The 22087-nt window shown below is 37.1% G+C and overlaps 1 protein-coding gene and 1 long non-coding RNA gene across 3 annotated transcripts in view; one reads left to right on the plus strand and one right to left on the minus strand.

Moving 5' to 3' along the window:
- LOC311437469 overlaps positions 1–22087 on the plus strand; it is a 317804-nt gene that overhangs the window by 36683 nt on the left and 259034 nt on the right. The window lies entirely within an intron of this gene.
- The window catches only part of SLC17A6 (solute carrier family 17 member 6), a 33555-nt gene continuing 21260 nt past the window's right edge, over positions 9793–22087 (minus strand). Inside the window, exons 5-12 of the mRNA XM_084520787.1 lie at positions 20406–20493; positions 20214–20300; positions 19171–19313; positions 17308–17457; positions 14617–14749; positions 13833–13943; positions 12283–12410; positions 9793–11924 (exon numbers count right to left, since the gene is read on the minus strand). Of these exons, the coding sequence (XP_084376913.1) occupies positions 11592–11924; positions 12283–12410; positions 13833–13943; positions 14617–14749; positions 17308–17457; positions 19171–19313; positions 20214–20300; positions 20406–20493 (1173 nt within the window). The 3' untranslated portion in view covers positions 9793–11591. The remainder of the gene's footprint in view (positions 11925–12282; positions 12411–13832; positions 13944–14616; positions 14750–17307; positions 17458–19170; positions 19314–20213; positions 20301–20405; positions 20494–22087) is intronic.

A 22087-nucleotide genomic window follows, 5' to 3' on the forward strand; every position in this document is an offset into this window, starting at 1 on the left:
TGGAAAAGGAGACAATTTCAGTTGTACATGCAAATTTAATTCTAATGCCTCCTAACAGTGAAGTCTTGTCTTCACAATCTTAAATCTGTATACAGACACATAGATAAATATAGGCACAATACATGCAGTGTAGCAACTAGAATTTGTTGCCCACACTGGGAGTGATGTCTGAGTATCCTTTGGCAGGGACAGAAGATAGGAGGAGTTGCAAGGAGTGTTTCTTCTGTCTGTGGCCTTAAACCTGCTATTAAGCCTCAAGACAAAACAGAGAGATGATTTTCTGATTTTCTGTTGTTTAAGGTATAATAAATCTAATAACAATTATTAGTGAGGCAATTGTAAACTGCTAATGCAAAAGTCATAATGTGAATTTAATTAGCATTAATAGAGTTTTAAAAGTAACGAAGATGAATGAATTAGAACTGTTATTTCATGCAGACTTCTTCATTTCTCCCAATCAACACATAAATTACATCACTATTATGTGCCATGTCAGAGTGTAGGATCAGCTTAAGACATTGACTTGAAAGGCAATACAGCAATCAGCATGCTTTTGCTAACCTGGTGGTGCAGCACCGCTATGGGCTACTCAAAACTTGAGATCAAATCCTAATGATCAAGAATGATGTGAAATTTGTGCTGACAGCAGGGGCGAACAGACCCCTTACCTGAAGGTGCATCAGCCCCAAGCTGTTTGAAGCTGCTGCCTCTGAAGCTGGAGAAGGGAGCCCCACGGCAGCAGTGCCCCGAGCCCAGCCCCGGTGCAGGGGCAGCTTCCCATGGAGTTTCACATTTGTCTGGGCTCAGGTGAGGGAGAAGAAAGGAAAACGAGACAGGCATTGTCAGTATGTAAGCCCATAATAAATGACCACTTTATAAAGTGTTATAAAGTGTTTGATTTTTGCTCTATTTTCTTTGGGAAGAATTTTATCTGCTGTAAATCAAGTAGCAAAATTTACAAGTCCTGCTTTCTGTTGGAGTTGGTACTGACAATCTCTGTTGTTTCTATGTGTATATGTGGAGAACAGTGTCAGCAAACTGAAACGTGGATTTGCAAATGGCTTGTTAGGAATGTAATGTTGATTTGTTTTCATACATTCAATTAATCACAAGAACAGACAGAGGACAAATTAAATTTGTTTTTATTTTTATTGCATACAAGATAAAGAGTGCTACAGAGATGAACTGTAAACTTGTTCTAATTAGTGCCCCAAAGCAGATCAATAATTCATCTATATATATCTTCCTGTACTTTGCTAGTAATCACAAATTAAATTAATGGCCACACACAACAAATGAAAAGACTGACTCCAGCAGTTTTCCCTGGGATGTCAACACCATTTCATACAGACGACACAGAGTCTCAGAGGGTCCTACGCTGTTTATTCAGGCAACAGAAACAAAACCATGCTTAATGGGATGTCAGGTTTCAAGTTAATCCATAACCATTTTTTGTCCATATAATCTCTAACATTTTCACATCAAAAAAGTTTTTAAGAGAAACTTTAATTCCTAATTAAAATTACCCAGACTATTTTATTTTGGAAGTGATTGAAATTTCCTAGCAGTGTTTGTATACATGACATTTCTATACCCTGTTGTTAAGAGATTAACTTTCAAACATCAGCAATACAATTTTGCAAATTGATTTTGTCTTTTCTGATGATTGGTTTGCATGTTTTGATGGTAACCTTTAAATTCCCATCATTCAGTTGGAAGATCCTTTTCTGTCTCATTGTTTCCAACACTTTCATTTTCACTTTTTTCTTTGCCTTTTTAATTATTTTTATGAGATTCTTCCAGAAGTAATCTCATGAATTTGCGATTTCATTGCAGAAAAAGAAAGCCAATGTTGCTTGAAAAAGGCACAAGAAAAGAGAGAGTAATCCCACAAAGAATGATCAAGTCATACTACCAAGATGTTGGCATTAATCAACTTACATATGATTCATTACTTCATTTTTATACCACAATTGAAAGTGATAGATTGATGAGACTAAAGAAATCAATAACAATAAATAAATAAATACAATAAGCATTTCCAAGTGGTGCCTTCAGGTTCACCTATTAGTCAGATGTTTTTTCTGATGACTTAATGTCATTAGGTCATGTTTCATTTATTATTTTATGGGATTGTCTTTCTTGTGTGACACCATTGTCACTGGAGACAGAAATTGAGGTGTGTTTTGAGATGTATTGCCTACCTGATCCTAGAAGCAGAATGTCAGGAACATCCCTTGTCCAGACGCACTGCCACGCAGCTACGGGTACACGGTGATCGGGACCCTTCCCTTTCCAAGTTCTACTCTGTGTCATAAAGATGTCATTTCTCTGTGCTTCAGATACTCTACCCAACTCACACTAAGCAAACAGCAGAGATCAGGAGACTGCATAAGATCAATTCAGTGAGTGAAGGATTTGAACATTTGCCTAGGATATGAGAGGCTTATATTTGACACTGGTTCAACAGCAGCCATTGCCAAGAATTCTAGAGCTGCTCTGCTTTTCTTGTGAAGTCCTGTGAAGATAAAGCTTTCATTCTGACAGAGAACTAAGGTATGCCAGAAACTTGGATTCTGAGGGAAATACACGTAGAGTTTTCTCTGTTTCAGTTCTTCCATTCTGTTAAATGTTGGATATAGGCTGAAATCTAGTGAGAGCAACCACTGGAGATAACCTCCTGTCTGGAGATGGAGCTTCCAGAGCAGAACATCAGTGCTTAGCGGGTAGCAGAGTGGACATCTTAGGAAACCTGGTGTCTCTTCCTTGTGCTGAAGTCCATGTATTCAAATTCCGCTGCCTTTGTAGGAAGCCCAACTGGCCATTTAGACAGACAGTAGATCTGAGTTCTCTGAAGTTTCACGTTCTGTGCATCAAGGCGTCAGTTAGGGAATAGATCTTAAATAAGTGCTGATAAATATTAATGGGATTTGGTGAATATCACTGGTATTCCAACTTCACAGCGATTATTTTAGATTGTATGTTTTCTGCTAAGCACTTTTTGTGTCCTCTCACATCAAATGAATGCACAAGAACAAATAAACCACTCATGGCCCAGAGGATTTTATTCTAAATAAAACATGAAGTAATTACATTTAGCAACGTAAATAGCTAATAATGGTTGCAATAAACCTGTCAGTATATGAATAAGTTTCTAGGCTAATAAAGATATTTTAAGACATGAAAATACATGAATTAGAAAGTAGTGGTGTTTTTTTTGTTTTGTTTTTTTTTGTTTGTTTGTTTGTTTTTGTTTTTTCTCAAGGCATTCCCTTTGTTTTTGTGCTTTATTGATCCTATGGTCAGACATAACTGTATAGGAAAACACAGCAGAGGAAAAAGTTGAGGTTTGTTTGACCTTGTCAGTGTTTGATACATTTTAATTCCACAAAACAACATCCACAAAAAAGAAAATAACATTGTCACTTTCCAGGTGAAAACTGAAAGCTGTTCTGTTGTTTGTTCTGATGCTTACCTTGAAGAAAATTATCATGCCCTCCTCATAAATTTATTTAGTTCATGCCCATCTATGGCAATTATACAATGTTGACACATTAAATTGATTATACAAGACAAACTGTAATTAAATGGCAGCCTTCCAGTTTTAACAGTGCTATCTTTTATTGTTGGAATGCTCTTTTATGTGGTTCATTTTCTCCTTGCAGACATCATTTTTGCTTTTATTTCCATCTGGTTTTGGCAGTATAGTGACCTTTCTCTTTAATTTGCTGGCCACCCCAGATGCTACAGAAGGGTGGAGGGAAATAAATGAGTAGGGCCATCGTGCATGTATCCGGATTCTTCTAGATGTGCCTCCTATGTATCACAAAGAAGTATCTTTCAAGATATAAGGACTTCTTGTGTTCCTCTTGATCCTTGGATATCCAACCACCCACTTGTATTTTCTGAACAGCAATTTAAACCAGACATGGTTTGTGTGGACCTTACCACATTTCTATAGTGTGTATGCTATTTATCCTCATATCATGGAAATGTTGAGTCAAACACTAGAACAGGCTTCCTACAGAGGTGGCTGATGCCCCAGTCCTGTCAGGGTTCAGGAGGCATTTGGGTAACGCCCTCAGTAATATGCTTGAATTTCTGTTTGGTCCTGAAGTGCTCAGGCAGTGGGAATGGTGGCCCTTCCAGATAAACTCTCCTATTCTATTCTATTCTATTCTATTCTATTCTATTCTATTCTATTCTATTCTATTCTATTCTATTCTATTCTATTCTATTCTATTCTATTCTATTCTATTTACTATATAAAGTAAAAGAAATTCCAGTCTTCAGGGAAAGCTCTTCTTCATATTTCTGTTTCAGCAAAGAACTAATATAACTTCTGAAAAAGTATGTTAGTTCAAGGACGTCCCTGAAACTAGGGAATAGTTTTAGGCTATTCATACCTCTAGAAATGTTATGAGCTTTAATTATATCAACTTAAGATAATGCCAAGCACCATGTTCCTGTTATGGGGTAAATAAATGTTTCTTCTACATTTGTGACCTGGAAAATGTAGCGGTGGAGGCTTCAGTGTTCAAGGAGGTTCAAGATAAGCAATACAACACAAAGTGGTTCCTGCTAATACCATCCAGTTTTACAGACCCTTAAAGGTTAGATTGTTGATCTGAAGTTCTGACGCAGACTAACAGACTTGAAAGTCTTCTCAGAGACAACAAATACAGCTAAGCTTCTTATGTATGACTCAGTTTCTTGCCACTTGTTGCTGATGCCCTCATTCATGGTAGATTACAGGAGAGCTGAGCAGAGCCTTACTCAGTGCGCTTGAATTTGCTGAGGATATGTTAGGATTTTGATCAAGTCAAAAGAGAACTAAAATCTTTGTGTGTACTAATATAGATACACATATATACATATATGTACATGCATGTGTATATAAACCTAGAAGAATATTGTAAGGTAGTTTACATTTTAACCTAAGTTTTACAATCACATTTTTATTTTATTTTTTTGATTGCTGCTATCTTTCTCATATAAAATGTTTGCTGTTTGAAGTAAATTTCTTTCTGTTGCTGATTAGGTTAACAGATTTATTTTGTTAGATTGCTGATGAGATAGGTACTCTCTGTATTTTCTGAAAGAAAAGTATTATAGGAAATAAATTTGCACGTATGTGAATTGAGAGTTCACAGTGTCACAGTCAGAGCAGATGTGAGTGAATTCATACTGCTTACTATGAAGTGGGATCTTGCTAAGCCAAATATAGCTGTACTGCTTGCCCATGTCAAATACTCATCTCATTCGCTATTCCTTGTGCACAGAACCTGCCATTTGATCTTCAGGGTACAAACAACACCTTGTCATCAACTCCTTGTCAGTAGTACAAGGTAGCAGTTACTCTTCATAATGCCTCAATCGCCAGTTTTGCAAACCACCGGTTTTAGCTGCTGACCCTGGTAGTGCAAAGATCAAGAGCATCATTTGCTTGCATAGATTTGTGAACAGACCCTATGCCCTTGTGCAACGATGCCCAGCCAGAAGTGGTGTAAAGGTACACCAGTTTTGAAAAGTTAGTTTGGTACAAGTAAATGCTGGTCCTCTCTAGCAGAAGGACTGAGGATAGTAACCACACACACACACATAATAGCAGCTTCCTGCACGCAGCTAAGGAAGCCTGCAGTGGGTTCAAGGATGATAACTTGATTCAGTCCCCTAAAGACTTGCTGACAAATTTAATGCAGCTCCTCCTGGAAAAGGAACCTAATACCACAAGTATACCCATGATGGGAGAGTACATCCATGAGAGAGATTTTAAGTAGGAATGCCAGACCCTCTATTTCTGAGGCAGTATGCTGTGGTATCTAACAGGTTAAATCTCCTGTCTGACACGTCAGTACATTTGGTGTATTTTAGGAAAATAATGGGGTCGTAATTCACAATTCTACCTCTTCAGGGACTGGCAAAGGTGCTTAATTAGTGAATTGACCACACACACTTTCCTAAGGTGAGGCTTAGCAGGTCTCCTCAGCGTAGAAAGAGTCCAACAGGGAGCAGGGGGAGCAGGAAGGGAGCTCAGCAGGGCAGTGAGCCAGGTGCTGGCTGTGCCCTTGCCGACCGGAATGCAGTCCCACTGGACTTGAGCAGGATGGTAGTAATAAGCTCCACTGACAGTCCCAGAGGCAGCAAGGAAGTAGTCAGGCCCAGAGTCCCTCCACAGAGCCCTCTCAGCAGCAGCAGGAGGGGAACCAGAGGCAGGACTGGAGACAGGAGCACAGCGGAGATCCAGCCGTTATTGAGGAGACATACTACAGACAGGGAAGTCCAGGCTGGAGCTCCTGGGTGCAGGTGGGGGTCCCAGAAGTGGCTGCTGAAGGCAATAAAGGCCTCTTAAGTGCCTTCAAGGTCCTGCTATGTGTTAGAAACAATAGTAGGACAACATAAGGTAGAGTCAGGACATGGTGGTAACCAGCTTCTGAGACAAGTTTTGATCATATCTGCGATGAAGGTTGGTGTGGACTTACCTAGATATTTAGGACTTAAGGTTTTTCTTCTTTCTATTATCATAAGCAAAAGCTAGGAATTCTGGAAGCTCTTCTATAAGCCTTCCTTCAAGTTCCTAGAACACTTTATTTCCTTTAATTTCTAATTTACCTTTAAATTTCATGCCTGATATCACATCTGCATTTCTTAATGTTTTTCTCATTGAAAAATAAAGACGTGGTGTCTCTTTCATACTTGTCTTCTACTTACTTTCTTATAGACAAAAGCCTGCCAGAGTTTGGTTGCTCAAAATCTTATTTTGTGTTGCTCTCTAATGTCTCACAGCAATTGAGAGAATGCAGCTTCATCCAAAGCCAAAATTGTGAGGATTCTGTGTTTCTAATATTAAAAGCCTTACCAAAGATTCATTTCTCAACAACCATTTGTACCGTCAGTTCTCAAACATGCAAGATACTGTCAGAGGGCTTGACCTCAATATAACTGATTGCATAGGCTTTAGTAGTTGTACAGTTGTACATATGCACCCATCTAACACATTTTGTTCTTTGCCATGCTTTGGATTATAGCGTAAAAAAGTGTTAAGCAAAGCTAGAATAGCAAAATCAGGCACCTTAATTAGATCAGAGGGGATATACATAGATATCCAACTAAAATTAAAATATCTCATTTTAGTTCTAGGTCCTTTGATTATTTACTCTTAAATCTCCCAGTGCAATGAAAATTATTCGAGCAAAAAATGTAGACAAAATCAAAATAAGAACAAAAGCATCTGCTGTTAAGTGCTTAAGACTTAGACTAGCCTTCAAACTCTTTCACAGCTTATCGTAAAAGGAACAAAACATTTTATCTTTCAGAGACAGCAACTAAGACTGTGATGTTATCTTTCAAACAGTACAGCTTTGAACTGTGACATTTATTCTGACTTCCACATTCATTCCTATTCCTAGCTTCATGCTGAAAGAGGACTTCATTCAAATTTGCAGATATTCTTTTGTCGCTGTTATTCAACCTTTACCTTGAGGCTTTCTTTTTCCCCATAGAAAAGTGTTTTTATGAAATTGGGTCCATTGAATTTCATGATCACTTCTGAAAGCAAAGAGCATTTTATGATAGCTTTATCTCTGCGAGAGAGAGTATATGTTAACAGAAGGGATCTGACCAACGTGGATTCAGATATTTAAAATATTGTCACTAGTTAAGTGATAATATCTACCTGAAATGTTTTGAGGACGTAAAGGTGAACATTCAAGGTGATATTCTAACCCATCTAAACTCAGATTTTCTAATGATTTTAATGGAGCCAGGATTCTGTCTTTCCTTTAAGTTATGATTCTTCACTTAGAGAAGATAACTGACTGATAAAAATGTGAGAAACGTGAGTAAAGATTACTTTGCCCTTTTTTTTTTTTTTTTTTTTTTTTCCAACATAATGAGTACAAGGTACCAGAGAGCGAAACAGAACAGAAACAGATGACAGGATGAGACAAAAAAGTGACTGTGAACCCTGATCCTACAGTCTGATTGATAAACATGGGTGATTTGACCTAGAAAGAGTTCCAAAAGAGGGACACTGCCTCTTACATGTGCAGTGCATCTGCAGAGCTAGTCTTTGAACCTGAGTGCAGAAGAGAAGCCTCTGGGCAGAAAGGGCACAGATCAGAAGAGGCTTAAAGTTATTTTTTAGCAATGCTACTCTATAAATAGGAAGTAGTAAAGGAGAAGCATAGGCGTATTTACTGAGAAGAAATTCAGGAGTTAAGACAAAGGACCATGTCTACTCAATTCTCCTTTTCCCTAACCCATCTCTAACTGTTGCTCCTTGTCTTCACTTAATCATCCTTTGTGAGAAATACAATAGTTTCTCCATTTCCCTGCTTTCTTTCACAGTCATGTTCCTGATGATTGATTCCTGTATTTTTCCATGAGTGGAAATCTGTGAAGTAAAAACCTTAAAATCTGGCATGCTCCATGTCCTTCTGTCTTCCCTTTAGAGAGGAAGTAAAAGAGTCAGAGCAGAAGCAGAGAGCTAGAAGAGAATGTGGAGAATCTTAGAAGGGGTGTAGCATTTAAAATAAAGGGAAGAAGAAAACAAACCATGAGAGAGGATGCGTTTTCAGAAGACAGAAGAGCCAAGTGGCTAAACTTCAAGTAGATCAACATCACAAATATTTTTCATGAAAACTTGCTAAAAAGGATTGCAAAACACTTTCTTTCATTAATATATAAAAAAAAAAAAAAAAAAAAATCTGAGTATTTCAATCAAAATTTGCCCTCAACCTCTCAGTTCTATTAGGTAAAGCAGTTGTTGAGTTCCCATGGAAGTGTGCATGGCAGAACAGTGCAGGGTGTAGTGCCTGACTAAAGTCTTTCCTTGGCTCAAGGTAATTAAAAGGTGTCAAGCTAATAAGAAGAAAAATTGCCTGTTCTTAATGAAAGGAACCTGTTGAGACAATTCTAAAAGACAGAGAGCCTGTAAGATTAGACCAAAAATTAAGACAAATTTATTTTAATTTTGTTAATTAGTTTTCATTTTCTGAGCTGTCCGCTTGGTGCAATAAGCACAAGAGTACTTCTGCAGCCCCTATTTATCCCACTTTGGACTCTTTCGGGATGTTGCCACGACAACATCACAGCAGTCCATCCGAACAATTAGCGGTAACGCTGGGATTACCTGGCCTGCGTCTCGTGACAACTCGCCTACCAGTGCAAAGCACTCGGCCCACCTCTGCTCTAGCTGGTGTTTGCAGCCTTCTGTGCAGGTCGATGCTTCTACATTCTTCTGCTGGGTGCAGGAGAATTACTGAACAGTGAAAATGTCATTAGAAGATTTATTTTTAACGTAGCATTTGTTGAATTTCACCAAGTTCTGTAAGGTGGACAGAAAGCAACGTTATGTTTCAGTTAAGAAGCCTTGTTGCAGGGGGAGGAGAGGAGGCAAACTCCAAATCAGCAGTCCGTGTTAGCCCCCCATTTGCTTCAGAGAGCGCTGACCCACGGCAGCCCTCCAGCTAACATGGAGCAGTCTGTTTTTCCCAGTTGCGTGGCATTGCCTGGCTCACTGATCCTCCTGCTCCTTTCTCCTTCACACCTGCTGCAGCCATCCTTAGTGGGGAGGAATGGGAGCCGGCATCAGGTGCCTCTCCCACTGTGTATCTGTGCGCAGGTGGAGGAGAGAGCAGGCAGTGCAGAACGCTGGGTATCCAGCATCATGCCTAGCTGAGGTGTAAGGTAGTGTCTCTCTGTTGATAGCAGAATTTGTTCTTCAGTGAATATAATTTTAGTCATTGGTATTAGAGAACATCTAAAAAAAATCACAAGGAACTACAACGGTCCTTTTTATATAAAAGGATAAATAGAGCATTTTATTAACACTTTTTGCAGCAACAAAAGTGACACAGTCCACATCTTTTTCATTAAACACAGCAAAAGCTATGATCACATTTTACATCACTTTGAGGCACAAAGCAAAATATTTTTTTCTTAAGGTCAAGGTATGATTTGCATTAAAAAAAAAAAAAAGAAAAAGGAGAAGAAACAATCCTCAAGTTGTATATTGCGGTAGCAGGGTTTCCAATCACTAGCACGATACAATGAACAGACCAAGAATCCAGAATGGATTATTACATACAATAATAATCATTTGATTGAATTAAGAAATGGATCGTTGTTGTCATTTTAGAGTATTAAGAAGTGGTCTGGTGCTGCTAACTTCAGTTTGGTTCGGTTTGGTTTAATCCCAACAACCCCAAATATATACAACAAGCTAAATGAAGGTTAATATATAGACTAGAAGATTATGCACTTCATAATGCATTGCACTTATTGCTTGGTACACTAATGTTGCAGTCACCGTTGAGTTATGCTAAAAAGACAAGCGTGATGCTTGTTGGCTTCTTTCAACCCAACACTAGTTATTTGCCACTTTGGTTTGTGAGTTTATATTCAATGTCCATTATTATTAGTTTTAATTGAAAGACAAATACATTTTTTTATTTATTTCAGGGATTTCTAAAATAGCAACATTTTCTATAATTACAGTATCTTCAATAAACTTATATCTATGTATATAACTGTGGCACGATGTGTAAAAATATGAATGCTATTAAGGGAAGAATAAGGGTTAAATTATTCTCTGTTTCTTCTATTGGCTTCAAAATATTCTGCAAAACAAATACATCCTTTTTCATAGGGCTACTTGCTCATAGTAAATTTCTCTTTGGAATTTTCTACAAGACTATATCTTTTTCTACTTTATATTGTGTTATTTTTTTCTCTCTAAAGACACCAGTACAAAGTTGGAATATACTGCAAAGAAAAGAATAATAAAGCTTATTTTTGATAAAGGGATTTGACAAGTCTGCATGAAAGTTCAGACTTAATGTTGCATTTTTTTTATTAGTTGATAAATGCAGGGAAGAACATGACAAGGCCTATAATTTCATAAGAATCTGTGCAGAATAGAAATAAGAACTTGTGCCCGAACATTCAGTATAAAACTCCTAAATAATTCCATTATTCATCACAGAGTAGCCTGCAGCATGTAATCACGATAAACATACAATATGCCCTATTTGTTCTGTTAGGCTTGATACAATTACACTTAAAGGAACTGGATCAAGCCCCTGTAAATGCCTAGGACTCAGCCTTTCTCCTTTAAGAAAGCTCTTGTCTTAGACTAAACACACAATTCCTACATTGCACTTAGTAAACGTGTATTTAACACAATCTCTTTCAATACAGTGTAACAAATATATAAGTGCATTTTTAATGATCAAGTAATTTTGGCTTTCTAAAAAGAGCATTAGATGTGCCAACTTGGTTGCTTAGTTGTGCTTTAATCCTTAGTTATGAGTTTTAGCTCTTGTATACTGTAAGTATCTAATTGCCCCTATAGTTTTGACCAGTAAACCCTTAAAACTCTAATGTTTATCGAACAAATATAACCTAATGAAAGTGATGACATGTCACAACTCATACAGATTGCACTTTAATGGATTTTTTTTTTTTACAGTAAGACCTTCCTGTTTGATATGTGTTTACATGTTTATACCACATTTTAGTTCTGTGTGCAAACAATCACAATGAATTTAATCACAAACACTACAAAATATACCCAGTATTTAGGGTTGTTATGAATAATCTCCTTCCTTGTAGTTGTATGAGTCTTGTACTTCCTGTTGTACAAATTCCTCTTTTTTCTCCCAACCATTAGGCCAGCCACCGTTGACCTGGGTTGTAGCACCATAGGACTTGGTGGTACCATAATTTACATAATTCTGAGTAATGTCCCCTGTCTCTTCAGCTAGTTCATCTTCATGAATAAAGCCACATTTCTCTTCACTTGTCTGTTCGGGGTCTGCCCAGGGTTGTTTCTCTCCTGAAGCAAATATGCCATAGAATATAACACCTCCATAATGAACTAAAGCAGCAATGAGGAAGACATACTGCCACTCTTCACGTGTCTGTAAAGAAGAAAGTTGCTAAATCAGACCTATGCTTACCCAACTCTTCTGAGCTAGGAGACTTAAATTAGGGATTGAGGTTGTGATTGTCAGCAAAACTAAAACATGTAAGTGTCCAGTTTCCAATTACTTACATCTGTCTCCCCCTGAAAATCACTATTCATCAGCCTACAAAAGCACTGACCTTGTGAGCATATAGTGAGTGCAGCATGTTTCAAATTTGCAAGTTCCAGGATGCTATCCCCTAGAGGTCCCAGACTGCAATTCAGATATTCTGGCAAGTTGTATTATGGAAAGGTCTTTTTATTGAAGCTAACAGTATTGAACTGGAAGATTTGAAAACTGTATTGCCACTTACCTTGTTCTTTGTCATTGCTCCAACAATTATAGGGCATACCATTCCAGACAAGGTCCCGACTCCATTAGAAATCCCCATTAATATGCTGGCATACCTTGGGGCAATGTCTAAATGGTTGACATTGAATCCTGCAAAGCAAAAGTCAGCAAACGTTCATACCATAACCAGAGTAATACTTTGGTTCTGAAAAGTAATGCTATCACGTGAAAATTGTAATATGACATATTTCAGCTGTTTAATTGCATTTATTTTTCTCTAGAAGCTTTACAATGCTTAAACATCTATTTTTTTTTTGTCTTTGAAAAAAAAAAAAAATGTTACAGAAGGATACTAAATGTATTTCATTCCCCAAACTGGAGGTTTTAAAAATATCCCAGTAGTGATTGTTTAGAGAACCCAGAATGTATTTAGACAGGGATAAGGTTCATATTGTCATACTGTTGTTCATGACCTTTTCGTGGTGTAAATAACACGTTATTTCTTCTTCTAGCTTGTGCCACTTTCATTTCCTGTTGCCACATTTTTCTTTCACACAAACTAGCAGAAGGGAGTTAATTCCCTTCTGTTCTTGAGTGGTAAGATGAGAGGAGAAAAAAAGGGACTATCTATAAATGATTTATTAATTATCCTTATAATATTTGTTTCCTTGCATTTCCAACAGCTTAATTCCCTTCAGATTTATGCAGTGACTATTCAAATTATCTTAGGAAAAACGTCTGCTTCTATATGAAGTGTCCAAACTGATTATCCCTCAAATAAGCACTTAAATAAGTGAAAGCAGAAGCCAGATCTTTGGATATCAAAACATAAATAAAAGAGAAAAGGCAGGCATTTAGACATGGATAGCTGTTAGAAAATACCATACTTATCAAGTTCTATGGAAAAGTCATGATACCTTTCAGATCTGGTATGTGGTACTAGGGACAGATTTGGTTAAGGAGAGTTTAGATGTTTGGCACAAAAGAAAAGAGAGTCTGCTTTAGACATAAGGAACCAGCATGGGAGAGGATACTAAGATCACAGCGGGAAAACAAAGGAAGGCCAGCTCACTTGCATTTGGGAAAAGCAAAGGCAAAAGGGTAAGATAGCAGCAGGAAATGGGAGTAACTGATTTTAACATCAGAAACAAACTTGTGAATAATTAGGCCCCAATATAGTAAAAAAATTACAGTACTAACAAAACATTAAATAATAGACAGTGAAAAAAGGGTAAAGGTCTATATCTAAACAAAGACATATATTTAGGTATCAGCATACAGTAAGAATCCATTTGTGGTACACATTTAGTTTTAAGAAAAAACGATGGTGTACATTAGCACCTCACTGAAAAGGAAGCTCAATTTGCTGCCCTGAATATGAAAAAGATTGAGTAATTGAACAAAAATAGCCAATCTAAAAGGTGTGATATTGGTCTTTTCTTTGTAACGTTCATAAGTAATATTTGGAATTCTGAGGTTCGTTTTCAACTATTGTCAGTGAATAAAAAAACAAATGAGGTGTTTTATATCTTAAAATAATCTAATTAATTAATGACAGTAGTATAATCTTACCAGATATGGCGAATCCACTAAAGCCTACAGCAAGTACTAAGAATGAAATAGCCACTCCTTTACTGTGAGAATATCCCACCACAAGAAGAAGAGTTGCTTCCATACCAAAACCTTGAGAAATTGTAAAGAAAACCAGGCATCAGATTTAATTCCTCCTCAAATATTGCAGACTTTAGGATATCACAATATTTCAAAGGAAGACAGAGGCCAAATGTTACCCCAGAGTGCAATATAATCAGGTATTTCTTTCCTCCCTAAAAGATACGTGTTCTTGCTATGTCAGGTAATCCATATTTTATTGTTTGTTTGCTTATCATTGCTTCCTGCCAGTTTTAAGCTCAAATCAAATACCATAATTGGGTTGGCACTAATGAGAGCACTCCAACCAGCTTATGAATGTTTAAGTTCTCATCAGAGGCACAATTCAGCTCTTGTAAGGTTAACCTCTGAGAAGTCAGATGGGTGATCCCAGCTCGTTGTCAGAGGGTGTCCAGATGAGGAGCTAAGACACTTTAAGAAGCTGCTTGTAAGCAAATTACCCCAAAAGAGCTCATCTACCCCTTTAACAGTCAAAATGCTTTTTTAAGTATCAAAAATCTGTTTTGAAATTAGAGGAACAAATGTGTTTGTTTTTATTTAGTAACCACGTCTATAACACACAAAAACTATACAAAGGATTATGTCATATGTACATAAAACCATGCAGTTTGTTTACTGTATACAGTCTACTGTATAGATATTACATCCGTACAAGAAACTTTTCTAATCAAATAGGAAAGCTTACCTCCGCAGTTCATTATCTTTCTCACAGTAGTGGTTGAAAGAATCTGTTTGCTTCTTAAAAAGTCTGCAATTTGTCCCCCAATGGGAACAATAATTGTCATCACTAAATGCGGCACAGCTGATAAGATACCCACCTAAAATAATAATAGGAAATAGCAGAGTAAAAACTGCAAGAAAATACCAATTTTTCATTTTCAGAAGCATTCAGCAATTAGCTAATTGTTTCTCTTCAATTTCAGACAATGTGTTCAAACTAAGAATCTTGACTTGGTTTATGAAGTGAATAAAACTGTTGATTTTACGTTGCCTCTGTATTTTCCAAAAGGCAGTCGGACTTTTTAAGAATCTTTGGTGCCATGACACTTCATTATAGATTATATTGTTATAGATTGTTTTCATAGTTTAGATTTAAACTAATAGCTTTATTTATTTTTTCCCTAACTTATAGCTTGTCTGCCCTCCCTTTTCAGGAAATTTATGACCAAATGTGTCTCACTGAATTGCTACATTTCTGTTGGTGATGGGTTTGGCACAGCAATTGCCCAGCAAATCTAACACGTCCAGACGTGTGAGGTCTGCAAAAGATTCCCTGTAGATCACCCTCACACATGCAGTGCCCGTTTGCCTTTGATTTCTGAGCAGCCCATAAGCTGCAAATTCCACACGAGCACAGGACATGTCTGAGAAATTCTGTATATAGCAAATGATAATACACTAAATATCCATTGGCAATATACAAAATGCTATGCTTATTAGCAAATTAAGACACAGCAATTCTGCGATGACTGTCCCAAGCTGTAAGAATATATTTGAGGACCATTCCTTCCAAGCAGTGCCTAGCTCGAGCTGCCACCTGCTATCTCCTGTCAACAGAACTGCCTTGCAGATGGTTTGCTTCTGGAGGCGTGACATTTTGTTCTGCTGGTGAATTCTGATTACTGCCTATATCTGGAAATGTGCTTACACCCAGGGCTTTTGCGTGTTTCCTTTCTGAACAGTGTGTCAGTCAGGCCCGATGGCTGACTTGAGTTACGTCAGTGTGCAGAGCAGACAGACTTCACGAGAACACAGAGAGTACAACTGGTCTTTGCTTTCCCACTGAAGTGGTGACATAGTGTATCTCAGTGCAGTTTACATACGTGGTGGCTGTGTGGTGGTAGCTAGCTTCATCTTAATAGGTGTTTCCCCCAGTAAACCAAATAATAACTACAAGGCAACTATGGCATTGCAATTAGCTGCTGTGGGGTGTTCCCGAGAAAATGATAACTGTTCATTTATCAGCATCCATGTCCACAGCAGATGGAAAGATGAAAATTGGCTTTGCTGCTGTTATTTACAAAGCTCCATATTTCTTTGAATACACTCTAAGAAAAATCTCGTGGAACAAAATGACCAGATTGATAGCATGTGACCATTCTTACTGCATGCATAGCAGATCAAGTTATGTTTATCATTAAACATAAGAATGTAACAATTTTGGACTGAAATATTAATATTAATATACTGAAATTGAAATTTTACTGACCATCATAATGGAATTATGAATCATTTACACTTTGGTTTTGATGCTCAGGTGCTATGCTATATATAGAAAATGGTCTTAAATCAGCACACCTGTTCAGTCCAACTCTGGTTTTTGAAGATGGGATATTACCAAATTTGAGCCTCATTTTAAAGGTGTTGGGTTTTGTTTGATTGATTGATTTTTGTTTTTGTTTGTGTGTTTTAACATGCTAGAATGGGCTCATACACTTAGCTCTGACAGCTGTATTTCCAGAAATTAATTTTGTATCTGTAGCCCATCTTTAAATGCAGGATGGCATTACATAATTTTGACAATACCCCGTATTGCTGCAACATTTTGGTAGCTACTAGAATGCTATAATTGTCACTCATATCACAATTTAGCATGGCTCAATACCTCCTAGAAGACTATGAAAAGAATATGGGTGTCTCAAAAGCACAAGCCACCATCTCTTTCAGAAGAGGGAAATCAGCATTTGCAGAAAGCTTACTGTATCCTCTGAGGCTTGCTTGCATGTGTCCATATTCATAGGAAGGGGCTGACTGAAAATGCATATGAATTATGGGGAACATTGCACCATATTTAGGTCTCATATTTGGCATCATCTATTTCTCTTAATTAAAAACAAAAACAAACAAACAAAAAAACCACAGGTGTGGCTCTCACCACATTAAAGGGAGACATTGAACAGTGATAGAGTGCATTGTCCTTCCTAAAACTAAGTGGCCCTGCTTTGCAAAGTGCACTTGGAAGACCATAAGCACTTGGACAGATTTCTGTACAGCTTTCTTGCAAACCCTGGAGTGTCAGAGACAGAAGTGCACTGGGTCTTTCTATACCTTTGAACACCTTGCCTGATCTGGCTGCAAGAACCCAACTGAAGGGCTTATTGCAAGGGTAAGGACCCAAGGGGGGGGGGGGTTGGTTCTAAATAACACCATCCTGCCTTCACCTTCCGCTATCCAGTACTTTGCCATTGCTGTTATTCACTCATAGCTGCTGGTAAGGGGAACAGTAACTTGGAGCGATCATTTTTGAGACCTATAAGCCTGTGGTAAAGATGCAGAACACTTACCTTTCCATTTCCCAATAAATAGTACAAATATTGCTCAGATATTTGCTTAGCTACGATAAATTTTTTTTTTTTTTTACATTATTCTTACATACCTTGCTTATTTCAAATCCAAACACTTCCTCAAAGTAAGCAGGCTGACTAATAAGCAGCAAGTAAAAAGTCCAGCTCCTACAGAAGTTTGCAACAATTATTGCATAGACTGGCATAGATGTAAAAAATTTTCTCCAAGGAGTTTTGTATTTCTGAAATATAAAAAGGGGATCCAGTCAGCATTTTGATCATTACCAAATATCTATCCTCCCTTTTCCTCTTTGTTATTTTTACCTATACTCCAACAAGTTCATATACACATGACTTTATGTACTCATTGAATTCTAGTGACTTTAATTGTCTTAAATTACATGCATCCACATAAATAATATAAAAACATAAGTGAGGAAAAAATACTATGAAATACACAAGTGGAGAAATTCAGTGATACTTAGCTATATCACAAAACAAATGTACAAGTGCTGTTAGATCAGTCATGTAACATGAAGATACGAAGTCCAAAATTATGTCTCTAAAAGAGAATGTTGCTGCAGCAGTCAGCAGTCAGTTTTACACTGTCGGTACAGAATTTCATCCACATTTATTTTAAGGATGTATTTTAGCATCTAGATCTTAATCCCAGAATTCTGATATATATATATATATATTTTTTTACCAGGTCTCAGAAGCTGTTTGGTCAATGTATTTTTGCTTTGTTTTATTATATGTTTAAATGAATTGGGTAATGAGAAAAGATGACAGATGGGCAGAACTACAATCCTGCTGAGTCCCAGCACCTCTCTGTGAGCCCAGGGTTCTGCCCATCTGTGTTGATACAAGTGCAGGATCCAGACCCTGATGAGTGTCTGAAAACTGCTTGAATAGTGGTTTTTATTCAAAGAAGTCTGGCCCGGTAGATAAATATGTGCCACACTTTGTATGCCTATCAAATTGCACTCAGTTGAAAGCTGAGAAAGAATTTCAGTTTATGTATTTTAGAAGCAACTAATGACACAAACTAATCACTTCCAGAAATGTTTAATTAAAAGCAAGAATAAAAAATAAACAGAAATATCCAAGGCCTGCTAAAATTACACCAACATTCACTGGAATAACTTGTTTCACATAAGATTTTCAAAAGCATTTATGGGTGTACAAATGGGACCACTGTTGAATCCTATTAACTATCAACCCAGAAACTACTTCAAGAACACTTAAAAATGTCAGCTATCAAGAAAAAGAAAAGACTGTAATATTTCCAGTTCCCTATTCAATCTGGATCAAAGGTTTTGACTAAGAGGATGGAGGTATATTCCTGCGGCTTGATAGCATGCTTCCAGCACTGTAATGGGGGATGTACTTATGGCTCCACTAGCATGCTCTAATGCAGCTTACAGTCTTTCTTGCGAATGACACGTACAGTAGAAAAGGTTTGGTTTTTGTGGTGTTCTGAGGACCTCGGTAAACACCAAGTACTGCTATTCCTCTAGTTTACTTCTAGGAAGATGAAAACACTTCAGAAGGGATAAATAGGAAGGAAATGAACCATTTGAACTCAGGGTAGTATAAAAGTCTCAATAAATCTGCAATTACAGATGTAGTTCTAGATTTACCTCTAGCTCTTTTGTATATTTTGGAGTAGGAAGAGAGAAAGACCAGGCATAAATTCTATGAGCGATCCTCTGAAACCTGTATTCTCTTCACAAGGAAGCAATATCCACCCATCAGCATATTTCAGATCTCCCCCTGTCGCCACCCGAAAAAAAAAGTTAAATTGTTCAAAATGTGCTTTTCTGTCTTAAAGAAGTAGCACATTGGATTTTTTGTTCATTTTTGTTTCTTTTTTTTTTTTTTTTTTTTTTTTTTGCTTGTTATTTTCATTGTTCCTATCTCATAGGAAATAATTGTATGAGTAATATTCTTACTTCCATTGCACCTAGGAGGTTGGCACTCTCTCCAATGCTTTCTTCTATGTATCTTCTTTCTTCATCTGTGATCGTAGGATGCTTTGCAGGGCTCTCATATGAAACCAAAAGCCAGAACATATACCAGACTATACCAAAGCTCCCTTTGGAATGGAAATAAAAACTTTAAAAAGAAATGCACAGTAAAGGAGCAAGCAAGAAAAAAAAAAAAGAAGAAAAAAAAAAAACACGTAGATAATTGTAATCAATTTAAATGGCAAATGTTGTTACTGAGAGCCAGATCCTGCAAACAATATTTGTGCAGAATACATGCAGAGCTGTACCACCATGAAGTCTTGGTTCCATTTACAGAGTGCCTTCACTCTAAGTGAAGGGTCACTGATATTCAACATCAATTTCTACAATGCAGTGCAATGAAACAGCTCCCATTTCATTTTACCAAGTTGTAAATGATCCATTCTGCTTTAAGCCATTGTTGTTTGATTACTGCACTATTTTTTTTACCTGCAAAACACAAGATTGTGGTGCTGTTTCCAACATAACAACAGGATTCTTGAGTAGTTTATTAAGTTTCTGAAAGGGTTCCCCTTGATTCACATCAATTTTACATTACAAAATGTGTAAAATTTGCCTTTGGGCCTTTGGGACATTTTTCTTCCAGCAGTGTATTCACACAACTAGTGTGAATAAAGTTATGTAGCTATTCAGATAAAAATCAAGACATTTTATTCAGGAGAGGTACTCTTAACTTACAGTTGTAAAATGAGAGAGAGATGTTACCTCTGATAATGGGATTCTATGGATTCAGATAGCAGGTTGCACTGCTTGCACTAGAAGTGATGAAGGTTTCACCATTCTTGTTTAATAATATTCATTTCCTTTAAATTCTGTTCTTTTATTTTCTATTTCTCAAGACTGTATGGAAACAATTGTTTGTTTGTTTGTTTTTGGTGGGGGGACACTCTTAACTGTAGCTTTTACGTGTTTAGATGGTGTAGATTAAGGTGATGTGATATTGGAGTGAGATGAGCAGAAGTGCATACCATACACATAGAACACCGAAGACCACCCCGTATATTGCACTAGGATCCCAGCTAAAGGCATTGCAATAACAGCTCCTGCATAGGAACCTGCAAAACAAGGTGTGTGTAGTTGAAAAAAAAAAGAGAAAAATTCAATCTCAAAATGCTTTTATATTACAAAGGAATGAAAGACCTAAATGGAAATTTACTTACCACAAAAGGAAGTGGTTGCTAACCTACTTCTCTCTAATGGGGGGGCCCACTTGCTCCAGATGCCGTGGCAGGCAGGGTAGGTGACTCCCTGGGGAACGAGTGTGCCACAGGTCAGCTAATGCTGAGCAGTTGATCAGGTCATTGTGCATGAATTTCTGTTTTAACACTGCTACAAACAGGAAGCTGAGAACACTTTACATTTTTATAGCAAAGTCTGAGCACAGCCATAGAAAAACTTCAATTTCTGGTAAATCAATCTGGTGAAGTTTGACTGAGTTTTTTTCATCACTCCCAATCATTTCAGAAGCTTTACAGAGCAGATACAAAACATGATTATTCCCTTTTGCTCTGCCTTCCTCCTTCCAGGAGAGAACAGTGAAGAATTAAAAAGAAGGAATCTTAATGCACAAGTATCAGAGTCAAAGGAGGGATGAAAACATGGATCCTTCAGGATCTTTCTACTGCTGGGCTCTTTTCTGCAACCCACAGTTTTGGTGGCCTTCTAACATTTTTTGATGACCTTCTAGCAGTTCAAATATAATTTAGGAAATACAGTTTCCTTTTCCATTACTCTAAAAATATAAAATAAGATCAATAAGAGCTTAAATATATAATCTTATATAATCTATAAATAAATAAATCTATAAATAAAATATAATCTTATATCTTAGTCTTTAATGAACCTTTTTGAGCACTTAAGCAAAGAACTGGATGATCTCAGTTAGTTTGATTTTAAACCAGTTACATTTTAGGCTGGGTCTCTCTTGCAGTGCTGAAATTTTAGAAAATCTAATGTGAAATGTGCTGTACTTTTTCACAAAATTCAAGTATAAGAATTGTTATGATGTATGCATGGTTATATATAGCCATTTTTCTCTTAATTTGATGTTTTATTTCCTTTGCAAAAAGTACAAAAAATGAATAGCTTCTTGCAAATGTTGTGATTATCCCTCTGAATACACAAAAAGCTTGTAAAATACATTGTTTTGTATTCAAAGAGGTTTTATAACCAATTTAATGTTCATTTCAGGTTTTTTTTGTTAACTTTATTAACTTCCCCCCCAAATAATATGATGTAATTTTAAGATTGCCATGATTTATTGTAAACCTTCTTCAGAGAGCACTGCTTGAGATGTTTTATATTTCCCATCCCTTAAAACAGTATCACAGAAATGAGTGATGAAAGAGCTATTTTATTTTGTAATTAACCACTTGCTTCTATTCCTCTCCTCTTTGTGGTCATGCACACCTGTGTCCATGCAAAGCACTCTTCAGGAGTGGATCTATGTTTACACACGTATATTTCAAGAACTTAGTTGCCAGTTACCTAACTTTCTACGCCTTCTTTTTGAGCCTTTGTAAATAATAAAGTGCATGAAATAAATTCAGGTCACGCAACAGAAGTGCACAGTGCTTGGGAAGAAAGGAGCAGTGATCACATGTCTAAAATCTGAAAAAAACACATCTAGAAGGCAGGCTCAGTATTTTTATCTCCTCAGTCACTGTAAACCTCTCATTCATTCGCATGGCCAGGGAAGCTGTGAGAGAAGCTTAATTCATTATTATAGATTTAGTCTGTGATACTGGACAGCAAATAACTGTTGAGAATAACACCAATGTAAGCCCTGCGTTAGACAGGACTTCAGTAGAACTGCACTATTAAATGTTTATATTACTCACTT

The sequence above is a fragment of the Aythya ferina genome (assembly GCF_964211825.1).
Source record: "Aythya ferina genome assembly, chromosome: 5".
Taxonomy (NCBI): domain Eukaryota; kingdom Metazoa; phylum Chordata; class Aves; order Anseriformes; family Anatidae; genus Aythya; species Aythya ferina.